A 12,182-nucleotide genomic window follows, 5' to 3' on the forward strand; every position below is an offset into this window, starting at 1 on the left:
CCTCTTCCTCTCTTGGCCTCTGAATGGCTGCAGTTGGAATCAGAGCAGCTAGTACTGTGTCAAATCTTATCCCCGTACATCATGATGTACATGCTATTAGCATTATTCGGTCTGCAGGGGAGGATGGTAATTCAGACAGTCAAGCACAATAAGGACAAACATACATTAGCATCCGTGCTGGCGCAATGATGCTTTTGCTGTGAGGCAATTTACAAATATTCCCATCGATATAGCTCTATAGTTACTCTGTTCATCCATGCCCTTTGGATATGTCTAACACCAGCTGCAGCAGCGGCAGCTTTGAAATCAATGGGAAGCATTTTGAATACTCAGAGGGGCTGATAATGATGTATTGTGAGGAATGTTTCAGCTGAAAAATTGTTTGATGACATATGACCCTGTGAGAGACTGCAATTTCTCCCTTAGAACATATGTAGCCGCAGCAAGAATTTGTAGTTATTTTTGCAGCATTACAGACTGATGCTCTCTGAAGTCTTATCGTCACCTCATATGTAATGTTAACGAACCTGCTAACCAACATGGACAAGATAGAATTGGGAGACATGTCAGAGAAAAACCAAGGGAAGGAATGAATGTAAGGGAAGAGTAGTATAAATAGGGTGGAGGAAAAGGTGGAGGGGCACGTGTTGAACAAACAGAAAAGCAGCAGGAGAACAAGAGCAGGACTGCAGAGGGGAGGAGGAAGGAGAGACATGAAACAGGACGGGTTGCGCCTGTCATTATTATAGTGGCACCAGTGGGAACATTTGGATGAGATGGAAAACAAGACGCCATCTTGTGTTCCATTCATGTCTGCAGCGCCTTGGCCTCTGTTCCCTATACACACACACACACACACACACACACGTTCACAGCCACACAAACGCACACTGGCAGAGCGAGGCAGGAGCTTGTGGTTCCACTCCAGTGACAGCGGCCTGTAGTCAGGGTGGCGACGCTTCAGGAGTAGCTCCTCGTATTGGAGAAGCATGTTTGTGTTGGCCCTGAATTAATAACTTTTCATTTAGTGCGGAAATGACAGGAATAGTAATTAAGGAAATGGAATGATTTTATTGGCCATGATGTTTATATTAAGTTCCAGATGTTAAGCAGCTGCTTGCGCAGCAAGAGGCCCTGCCCCCCATGTGCTATCTAGAGGAACTCTTATTAAGATCAAGATAACAGCCCCAGTTAAATGTATGTCTGTGTGTACAAACAACATAGTATCTCATTCACAGCGTGTAGCAAACTGAACTAATACCATGTCCGGTTTGATTAATGGGACACGGTTATGAAGCACCATGAGGGCTACCCTGTATTTATAAATATGTCCCAAAAGTGCAATTTATTTGCAGATATAATGTTACTCTATTTCAGGTCTGATTTGGCTGACTGGAAAAGTTAATATTGAAGAGTGGCTGTTCAGCATTTTTGGGTGGCCTTAACACATGTGAGATTCAACTTGAACTGCACTTAAGTTCAGTATCCCCTAAATGGTCATGACAGCGTTGCTTAAATCCTCACATTGCCTGTCACAAGGTCAGTTTGGATTTCAAATTTAGATCAAACCAATCTCTACTGTAACTTATGAAGCTGTTGTCAGGCCCATGACAGGCACTGGCACAGGAATGGACAGAAACACACCTTTTCCTTTGCCTTAACCAAACCTAGAGTGTCTAAACTTACAGTAATGTCCACACATGCTCCACTGTCAATCCTCATGTTTCTGTTTTGTGCAAAAGTTTAATATTCTCGTGACATACTAAGTTATCCTAAAATTCATTCTCTGCATTTAACCATGGGTTTCTACATGACATGAACATTAAACAAGGCCTTCTAGTTGTTACTACTAAAAATTCTTGCTAACCAGCTCTCTATCCAAGCCAAACATGTTGGAGCTTCTAGGGCAGTGAGTGAATGCACCCTGAGGGTTTAGTTCACACATGAGAATACTTGAGAACAGTAAAGGATGTGTAGATGACAGAGATTAACAGCGATTGCAGAAAAAGAACGCACCCATAGACCTTAAACACACCGTAAACTCTCACGCTCGTTTAATTTTGATGTTTGGAAAATTAAGTCATATACACAACTCCGAAAGTCTCTGTTCCTGTTGTTTTGCAACTGCTCTGCATGCTGCTGTTGTAAATTTGAATGAAATACAGAGGACATGCTAATTAGTTTCATTTTCTTTTTTTTCCAGTTATTTTACTGTTTCTCTCTCTTACCCGTTTGAGAGTCATTTATTCTGAAGATTTTTTTTCTCTTTTGCACGGCTATAGTAGAGCCCTGCCGATTACTGTAGCCAATGATGTTTTGTTCTGTTGTGATGTGCTCCCATCTGGTTTCCAGTGAAAATGCATCACTCCATTAACATTGCCTGTGATCTAGAGGATGCTTTAATCTAAGACTATAAACTCCACTTAATTACATCCTCCAAAAGAGCTCTATTAGTATAATGCAATCAAACAGGGAGCACATCCATTTTGGCAAGTCAAACATGCTCAAATGGCTCTTGAAAGTGTTTACTTTCTTCTTCTGATCAGATTGTACAATCATATTTGGAAGTCCTATTTTACGTTCCAAAGCCCTGCTTCATGGCTGTGTTTTTCTGTGGGTAAAAATGAGATACATCGGTAATGTATGAGATTCCATTTCTCGGGCAGAACGGTTGAGTTTAGTGGAGTCTAAACAGACTCTCTGTGTGGCATACTGATGACTTTATGCTTGACCTTTCATGCCTCTCACTGTATAACCTCCAGTCATATTCATAATTGCTGTCTGTGTGCATCTTGGCAGTTTCCATTAGCCTACCGGTATTTTTCAATTGATTTCAACTTCAAAAGGATGTACGATTGCCTGGTTTGAAATTATACACAAAGACATTACTGTAAAATATAAGATGCCTGGCAATTACTTTCGCCACTGTGCTGTAATAAAAAGATCTACCAAGCACACATCTTGCAGTGTTATAGCTAATAATTATGAGTTTCTTGCAGGCTTGACATTGTTTTTATGTCAAATGACTTGAGTCTGATGACACCAGAAAAGACTTTCTAAAAATCAGATCATGTTCTATGGCCACTCAGCTGTGTGTTAGGTGTGTGTATGATGGCATCTCATCTTACAGAGTGCAAACATCACAAGGAGAGGACCATGGGGTGTGTCTGATGTTGAAAAAGTGCCACATATGTTTGTATGGCTGCAAATATAAATTGGAGTCTATCCTCACAGAAATTGCATATGCAGCTTCCTTGTCGTTAAGCCTGTTTTTATGTGGTGTGATTTCTGTCAGCTTTCCTACTTAAACAATAAAAGGACAGCTTTGAAATATGCACCAGATCAAAGAGCAGGGGAATCAGAGGCTCGCCTTGGTATACGTGATGAACAAAAGTAAATGATTTTGAGATTAAATATATAATTGTTTTTGTAAACAGCAAGTTTACATATACATTTGTTTGCATATACATCAAAGAGAATGGTAAATGGACTGTAGTTATACAGTGCTTTTTTGGTCTGAGGACCACTCAAAGCACTTTTACAGCACAGGTCTGCATTTATTATTCACACAGATGTGCATTGGGAGCAATTTGGGGTGAGGTATCTTGTCCCAGTATATCTCGACATGTAGACTGTCGAGGCAGGGGATCGAACCACCGACCTTCTGATAAGTAAACGCCCGCTCCACCTCAGCCACAGAAACTTGAATAAACACGTAATTTTAAATATAGTTCAAATAATACAAATGGTATGAATGTATTTTTCACTGGCGCTAAGAACGAAAGAGTGATGTATTTCTGAAATTAAAGAAAGGGAAAAAAGATTTAGAATTACGAAAAAAATGTAAGGTGATCTTATTCCACAAAAAACTAGAAAAGTTGTCGGTTGTCTTATGAAGAACAGAAATGAAGAAAAGTGCTTCAAATGAATCTATTCGGTCATATTAAAATGAATAGATGAATCTCTCTCACAAAATCGACATTCATGTCTCTACATTTTTTCTGATAAAATAATGAAACGTAACCTTTCATGGTTATTGTCTTCGTAATTTCCGGTCTGAACGCGCACTTCCTGTCTTCTTCCTTTGCTAAATGTTAGCACAACAATGGCGTCCTGTGGCGAGGTTGGTAGTTTGTTCACTGTAATGTCAAACGACCTCGTTTATTTGATGTTGTGGCAGAGTACAGTCGATCCTTATCATTTCTTTGAGACCGATATTTGATTTTGCCGGCGGAGACGGTGTTTGTGTCTCACGCTTGTTGTTTCTGATGTCGCGTTTGTTGTGCTAAGCTAACCGATGTTAGCCATTCCTATTTAACGTCAACGTTAACCCGTTACCTGCATCCTTTCCCTCGCTGTTTATTTCTTCTGGGTATTTTGGGCTCTCTTGTCTGTTCTAGAATACACTTGGCTATCAATCAGTCTCATTTTATGCCTGTATTGTATGATTATTAAGTGGTAACTGATGTTTTTAGGAGTCTGCTAACGTAACAGCCACCGAAGAAGAATCAACTGAAACGCTTCCGTCCCAGAAGAGAGAGGATAGACTGCGAAAATTTCGAGAGTTACATTTCAAACGGGTGAGTTATTTACCTTTACCTGATTAAAGCACATGAACGGTACACAGAAAATCTTATGTCCCCCTAAGCTGTTTCGCTATGTAGTGCTGGCAACCTGGACGTATTGCTGTGAAAAACACTTTTGACATGCTGTTAATGTTCAAGAGTCAATTCAAAACATAGTTGTGTTGACTCCAAGAAATAGTCATGTTTATGTATGCCGTCTGTCCCAAGTGATTGGACGCTTGAATGGGTATTTGTGATGAACCTTCTTGCATGCAGTTGCTTGTACAACATGTCAACATGTGTTATTTTCCACTGCAGAATGAAGCACGTAAGCTCAATCACCAGGAGGTTGTGGAGGAGGACAAAAGACTGAAACTCCCCTCTAACTGGGAGGCTAAGAAAGCCAGACTGGAGTGGGAGCTCGCTGAAGATCAAAAGAAAAAGGTATTTGAATATAGTATTCATAAGCCCAATAGTAGTCTGAAAATTCAGCACAGTGACGAGATGCCCTGATCACATTGTCAGCGTTTAGGGTGAACTGAATCACAGATCAGACAGAGTTGCTGAACCCAGAGCAAGTTTACCGACATGGAAGTCTTCTGATCATTTCTGTCCCCATATTGACATTCTTGTGATGTCAAAGTAAAAGCTAAAGTATGATAAAATTGATGATAAGGACAGGAGGTGTAGCTTGGTCAAGAGGATGGGTGTCCTTGGGATCTAAATGTTAACACACACTGACTAAAGTGCTGTGTTAGTGTATCAGAGTGTGTGTTCATGCATGTCTGCTTGCAGCAGTTGTTTCGAAACCAATAACGGTTCTCCCCCAAAGATAGGTTCACTTGGGCATATATGAACACAGTAGCTGCACTCAGTTGTTCGAGTGAGATCACCACCACTTCCACTCGAACCCTGGAGTTTGTGGTGTGAAAGCAAATGTATCAGCCACCAATTCCATTAAGTCATTTGGCAGACACTTTTATCCAAAACGACATGCATATAAATTCACACACACCGACGGCACAGCATCCCGGGCAGTTTTGGGATTCAGTGTCTTGCCCAAGGATACTTCTGCATGTGGACTGCCGAGGCGAGGGATTGAACCACCGACCTCCTGATTGGTAGCCATCACTGTTTTGTGATGGTACATATGTGATTTTAGCATGATTTCAAGAGTATAAATCCATCTGCTGAATGGGAAAGCTGTTAAGGAAACGACCGTATTGATCTGTATTTAATTATGTAGGTCATTTGTAGTCATGGTATTTTGTCTGATCGACAGGTCAAAAGCAGTTAATACTGCTTGTGTCTACTGTTTGTCAGTTCATTAAATCCATTATAAATTTTGTGACAGCAATCCAACAATAATCATTGTAACATAAAAGAACATAAATATTAACATCAGAAGCGTTGAAGGGCTGCATAACGTCTGTCTGTCACTGGAATGTGATTTACCTGCATTGAAGCAGGATGACAGTCGCCAAAACTGTCCAGTCAGCGAATCACCGGTCAGTCAAAGACTTTGTGTTTACTCCTCTTGGTTCATTTGTAAAAAGTCAGTTTGAACAGGAACTGTACCAAAATTAAATGTAACAATCTATCATTTTAACCCTGAATCGGGACAAAGCAAACAGGCAATGTGTGTGATTACAGCCTTAATTAACTGTGCAGAAAATTTAGTTCACACAACAACTTAACAAGATGCACAGTGCATCAACTTCCATTCCTGCATATCCATTTACATACGTACATTCAGAGCCTAGCTTTTGTGTTAGTGCTTCATCTAAGACAATGATAATAATGATTCAGTGGGTGCTGTTGGCGAACCCTAAAATCTTCCACCAGTATATCGTAAATATTGCCACAAACCGAACCCAGAAGCAGTTGACTTGTGAAATATCAAATGCAAGACTCTGATGCATTTAATCTTGCTTTGAGTTGATGAAAATCTATTTGGTTTTCAGGAATGTGCTGCCAGGGGGGAGAACTATGACAGAGTGAAACTGTTGGAAATCACTGCTGACGATGCAGAGCGATGGGAGAGGAAGAAGAAGAAGAAGAACCCAGACACTGGATTTGCAGGTTGGGACAAACTCGCATCGTTTACAGTGCACTCTTTGGTTGCACTTAGTTTATCGGCTATGAGACGTTCAATTGGGAACAGCTTAATTGGCAAATGACCGGTCATCCTGGTCAGGTTTTGTTTGTTTGTTTGTTTGTTGTTGTATAATCACGGGTGTATTGGTCTCAGATTAACCTGACTCAGACCGACTTGCACCCTGCCTGGTACAAAAACCAAAGCCCTCTCTGTTAAATAGCTGTGTGAGTCAGTTGAGTTCAAAACACATAATATGAATACCACTTTCGCACAGTATTAAGCTTATTTTTTTAAAGAAGTCTCAGATGATTACACATTTCTTCATTGATCAAGGGGAATGTTTGTCTCTTCTACACCTAATATGATGATGGTTGGCAGTCATTGTTTAACACACTGAAGTGGTTGACTCTTACTGATTGTGATTCTGAAATTTTAGAGACACATCAGGAAACAACATGGAAGCAAATGGCGATTTGATCAAACTGCTTTATTTCAGGCACGAGTCACTTCCCAATCACACTACAGAACCTCAGTCTATACATTTAGTAAATGGTATTATAATAATTTACCTTCAGGAAACAAGTGGTATACAGTGATTCAGGTCTACTGTTCTGTTCTGCTGTGTCATGGCATGTGATCATTTTAGAAGTTTTTCCTCTTATTTGTCACACAGAGAAAAAGTTGTTACATAACAGCAGTGCATCGAGCAATACTTAATCATCTCGAACTGCTCCCGATTTCATCTGCCGACAAAAGACGTGCTGTGTCTCCAAAATATGGCTGCCATCTGTTGCATCAAAACCTCCACTGAATTAAAACTTCTGGGGAGAAAATTATCACCAGAGGGGCTTCAAGAGAGGAAGGGAGGAGGAGAGTTGCCTCTTCATGCCCTCTTAACCAGCCGCAGGTTGTGTTGCTGAGCCTCGTGCCTGCTTGCTGTTTGTTCCGGTAATTATAACTCAGTCAATGTTTTTTTTCTCTCTGCCTCACACAAATGCACCGCAGGTTATGCAGAGGCCCAATTCCGACAGTACCAGAGGCTCACCAAGCAAATCAAACCAGACATGGAAGCCTATGAGAGGCAAAGGGAGGAATGGTGAGTTCAGCCTCTGTCCCGTCTCCCTTTGCTGTGACAGTCTGTGGCATTACTGGATTGTGCATTCCTACTTACACGGCCATAAAAATAATGCATGAAAATGCCTTTTCCATTAAAACAGGAACTGTGAAATTTCTAGTTAAGTACAATAAATTCATCTTAGAATTCCCCCATCACATGTGCACAAAGCGTTTTCTATACGGTAGCTTGTACCCCCTTGTTTGCCCTGAGGTTATTGTTGGCCTAGCTGCACACTAATGACACAACTTAAAGCGCAAGCACGCAGACAAGTTCAGTGCCCGCAGGTTTTTTCGCCCTTGAAGGCTGATACATGCAGAACTGTGAAGGATGCACCGACACATTATGCCCTGAAACCAAAGCCTCTCCTCCCGTTAGGATGGCCTCAGTGACAATGATGGAATAGAAAAGTCAGTTTAAATGGTTATTACCAGGGGTTATGCATTCCTAATTCCTTTACTTGTGCTTCACAGTGGTGAGGACTTCCACCCCACGTCCAATAGCCTGATCCACGGCACCCATGTCCCAACAAAGGAAGGCATTGACCGCATGGTGGAAGATGTTGAGAAACAGTAAGTCGTTCTAAAGGCATGCCATATCCTTTCCAAACCATCAACTAGTTTAATCTCCCAACCTTCCCATTAATTATCAGCTGAACTCAATGGACACTGCGAAGATAAACCTTTGGGCCAACAGATGGTTCTTTAATTTCTGCTCTCTGTGGCTGCTCCCAGTTAGAAATAAGAAGCGCCAGACTGTACTAAGAAGCTAAATGCTAATGAAGAGACAAACTAATGAACTGTACATAAAGCAGGTCATTAGTCATATGTGAAATCTGAAAATGCAGCACTGAGATGAGTACTGTTTAGGCTCCCTCGTGCTTATTTTGATTTGCTTGAGCGATTCAGACAACCCAAAATGTTTTTTTTCCATGTGAGTTCGGTCAGACCGTTTGTCGTCGCTGGCACACCACAAGCCCAGTGTTCAAACAGGGCTGGGTATATGATACTATCTCAGTCGTAATAAATGATGTGCGGGTGAGTCTGACCTTTTTGCCGATTTGGAAGAGGGAGACATTGTGTGTGAACCACGGCCTGTGTGGCCTCCAGAAAGCAGCCCCAGAGTGAAAATCAAGCAGCTGACAGGAGGCACTTCATTCTTATTTGCATGGGGTGATGCTCGCGTTGGGGGGCACCGACTTACCCCAGTGTGCCACCATAAACAGAATATCTGTCGGGATCGGGATATAGCTCCTGGTTAGACTATGGCTATGTCAAACAAATGGCCCATAGCATACTGAGTGTTGTGGTGAGTAGGTGTGGGTGGTTGGTTTGGTGAACCTTTATGAAAGCCTCACAAGAGGCCACTGTAAAGTCACAACACGGGGGATCATACCACCAGTGTCAGGCTGCCGCTTCAAACACTTAAGTTCTTCATTAAGTTTTTGTCTCGCCATAGAAGCCCCTTTCACCTTTGATTATCCTGGGCTTTCCCTGAGCTGTTCTATATTTGAGACAGTCTGAGGCTTGTGTTCGAGATGCGACTGTGGGGCATTAGACAAGGATTCGGTTGCCAGGGTATGACGCACAACAATGCTTTGAAGACACAGTGAATCAAGACTGGGAGCTCACAAATTGACAGTATTTTCCCCTGAGTGTGTGTGTGTGTGTGTGTTAGGTTTTCCATCACCACTCTCCTTGCCAGATTTAAACGCCCCCCCCCCCCAAATTATTGCCTGTAGCCAATTATTGTTATTGGATATGCCATGGATAGCGGCCATACTGGTTTATGAAATCCTCCCTAAGCTGCTTTTATTTGCGATTGTCAGGATCGAGAAGCGGGCCAAGTACAGCCGACGCAGGGCCTACAACGACGACGCAGACATCGACTACATTAACGAGAGGAACGCCAAGTTTAACAAGAAGGCAGAGCGTTTCTACGGCAAATACACGGCAGAGATCAAACAGAACTTGGAGAGAGGCACGGCTGTCTAGTGGGTCGAGTCACCTCAGGGTACAGGTTCACTGCTTCAGTTTTGTCTTCATTTAGGACTCTTTGGATGCAGTTTTTCCCTCTTACTTACTGTTGCATTCCATGAGTATATGTATTAAAATGCTTCAATGGACTCTATTTTCATGCTGAGGTTGTTCTGGGCAGAGATAATTCAGTTTTCTGTAAGATATGTAATGTGTGATGTTTTTTGTACAGTATCAGAAGCTGAATAATTTACTACTCTGTCCTTTGTTTTTAAATAAACCACTTTCAGTTATCCAGTTATCTTGCACACGTTGTTGGTTTTTCTGTTGGTGGTCTCAGGACCGAGACGTTTTGAGCGTGAGAATGAACTGCCATGAACTACCTCAGGGCATGTTTAGCAGAAGATGCCAGCCAAAAGAATGTTTCAGTGTAGGTGCACACAAGAGATAAGGACCAACAATCGAGCTATTCACTTTATTCATTATCACCGACATCTGCAGTTCAATCCACTTGCCCCCAAGCTGTGACACAAGCAGGACAGCCTTGTGACTGAAGAAGCCATGAAAACAGGTTCTCATGCAAGTCTCCCATTCCTGAGCTGCTGCCTGTCAGTGTGGGGGCATTGCACCCTCTACAGGGCACACGGGCATCGGCCTGTGAAGGGAAAGAGGACTCAAACATATATGTCTTAGTTATAATATTCTGTTTTATTGGCATGAGTCAATCTTGGTGAACCACACAGTAAATTTATGGGGGGCCCTCAAAGCATAGTGTGCAAAGACACTGTGACACAAGTTGTTTATGTTTCACTGATGAAGGGTGGGGGAGGTCTTCATATGATTCCTTTGATATCTGAGTCTGCTCTGGAGCTGTTAGGGAGTGGATTAAGTGTTCGGCTTTGTGATTGGGATATATCTGTTGTCTAATCTGATTAGCCGGAGGATATTGGCTGAGAATTGTGTAAGGAACAACAAAACATAAATTCACTGTTGTGTCTCGCAGGAAATCTGACAACTCTGATTCTTTTGAAGCCAAATGACAGTTTAAGTGTTCCGTGTAAAGCAAAATGAGTTTGATTTAAGCCTGGTAAACAAAACGACTAGATAAATAATAAGTAAGTGTCAATAGGTGAGTTTTCCCACAGACACAAAAGCCTGCAGGTGACTGAGAGGAGCCAACCGAGTTTTTTTTTTTTTTTTTTTTTTCAAACTCCAAGAATAAACAAAACGTACTCGCACAGTGACTCCATAAGACAAACCTGTCGACTAAACTTTGTTACTGTACATATTAATGATGTGTACCAAGTCAACAGTACCTAGTCTCTGCTCTAGAACCTCCTCTGCTCCAATCCCACCAGCCTCTCTGTGTTATGTATTTGCATGTCTTATCTTTTATCAAAGTAATTAATCAGAATTGCAGTTAACAGCAGGAGACACGCAGTCTGGCAATCAGACACATTCAAAACTGTGATTTTACCTTTTTCTTACAACAGATTGTGACATGTATGGAAATATCACCCTGAAAAGTCTTCAGAGGATTAAAATTTATTAGCTGCTCAAGAGATGGTAATCTCACCTAATAGATACGTTACCCTCTGGCATTTACTCATTAGCAGTTTTAACAAATGCCAAGAATCTGTCAAAGTACATACACACAAGCTTTAGGGTATGTAGCACAGCAGCCACAACACTGGGATATATCAAGTTGCTGGGTGGGGGGGCATGTCCAAACACTGTGCAAGCAGACACATGATGGTGACTGATGGTCCCATCAGCAAAGAAGAGCTCCGTGAGCGTGCCTGTGATTGAAACAGTTATCGGTGCATTATTGCAGGTGTTACTCACAGCAGACACTCTGACTCCTCTTAGGAGAAAAAGTACAGGTATAACTAATAACACAAGGATGGCTCTGCTCTGTTAAAGTGTCCAGTGAGCATTTTTACATTTATGTTTTACCTGCAGCCTGTCAAAACGTTCTCTGTGAAGAAGGCTACTGTACAATTTGAGTAGAACGAACTCCAAATCACGAAGAACCCTGTCATGTGAAGTATCGTGGGTTTGTGGAAACTCTTTTTGTCATGTAATACAGCTGTATATTGGTACCTTGGTTTTGTTATTTTTATGCACTCTTGGGACCAATGCATCAACTAGATTGCTAATCACATCATTTATATTTAAATCACCAAACAAACTGGGTTTGTTGGGGATGAGTCACAGGTCTGGAACCAGGCTACTGTAACAACTGCAAATATATGATAATACTGGCACCTAGCGGTCAACATAAGAACTTGCATCTGACTCGTATGCTCCAGGTTTGGTTGTTTGCCGGAGTACTTGGTCAGACAACAGTAATAATCTCTAAAAGCCAGACTACAGTGAGGCAAACGTGTCACTGGTTGTTCTCAGCAATGAGGCTATTTACACATTTC

The 12,182-nt window shown here is 41.7% G+C and overlaps 1 protein-coding gene across 1 annotated transcript; it reads left to right on the forward strand.

Moving 5' to 3' along the window:
* The first annotated feature begins 4,063 nt into the window (after positions 1-4,063).
* On the forward strand, positions 4,064-11,854 carry syf2 (SYF2 pre-mRNA-splicing factor). The gene is made up of 7 exons (XM_070980068.1): positions 4,064-4,123; positions 4,476-4,580; positions 4,884-5,009; positions 6,530-6,647; positions 7,669-7,759; positions 8,251-8,349; positions 9,606-11,854. The coding sequence occupies exons 1-7, from the start codon at positions 4,106-4,108 to the stop codon at positions 9,769-9,771; spliced, it is 723 nt and encodes a 240-aa protein (XP_070836169.1). The 5' UTR covers positions 4,064-4,105; the 3' UTR covers positions 9,772-11,854.
* The last annotated feature ends 328 nt before the right edge of the window (positions 11,855-12,182 follow it).

This window comes from Chaetodon trifascialis, chromosome 14, assembly GCF_039877785.1.
Source record: "Chaetodon trifascialis isolate fChaTrf1 chromosome 14, fChaTrf1.hap1, whole genome shotgun sequence".
Lineage (NCBI taxonomy): Eukaryota > Metazoa > Chordata > Actinopteri > Chaetodontiformes > Chaetodontidae > Chaetodon > Chaetodon trifascialis.

What these genes read in the sequence shown, in the direction of transcription:
- syf2 (XM_070980068.1), top strand. An exon ending in GAGAGTTACATTTCAAACGG is followed by an intron (nt 4,581 to 4,883) that starts GTGAGTTATTTA and finishes TTTCCACTGCAG; the next exon opens with AATGAAGCACGTAAGCTCAA. An exon ending in GAGAGGCAAAGGGAGGAATG is followed by an intron (nt 7,760 to 8,250) that starts GTGAGTTCAGCC and finishes TGTGCTTCACAG; the next exon opens with TGGTGAGGACTTCCACCCCA.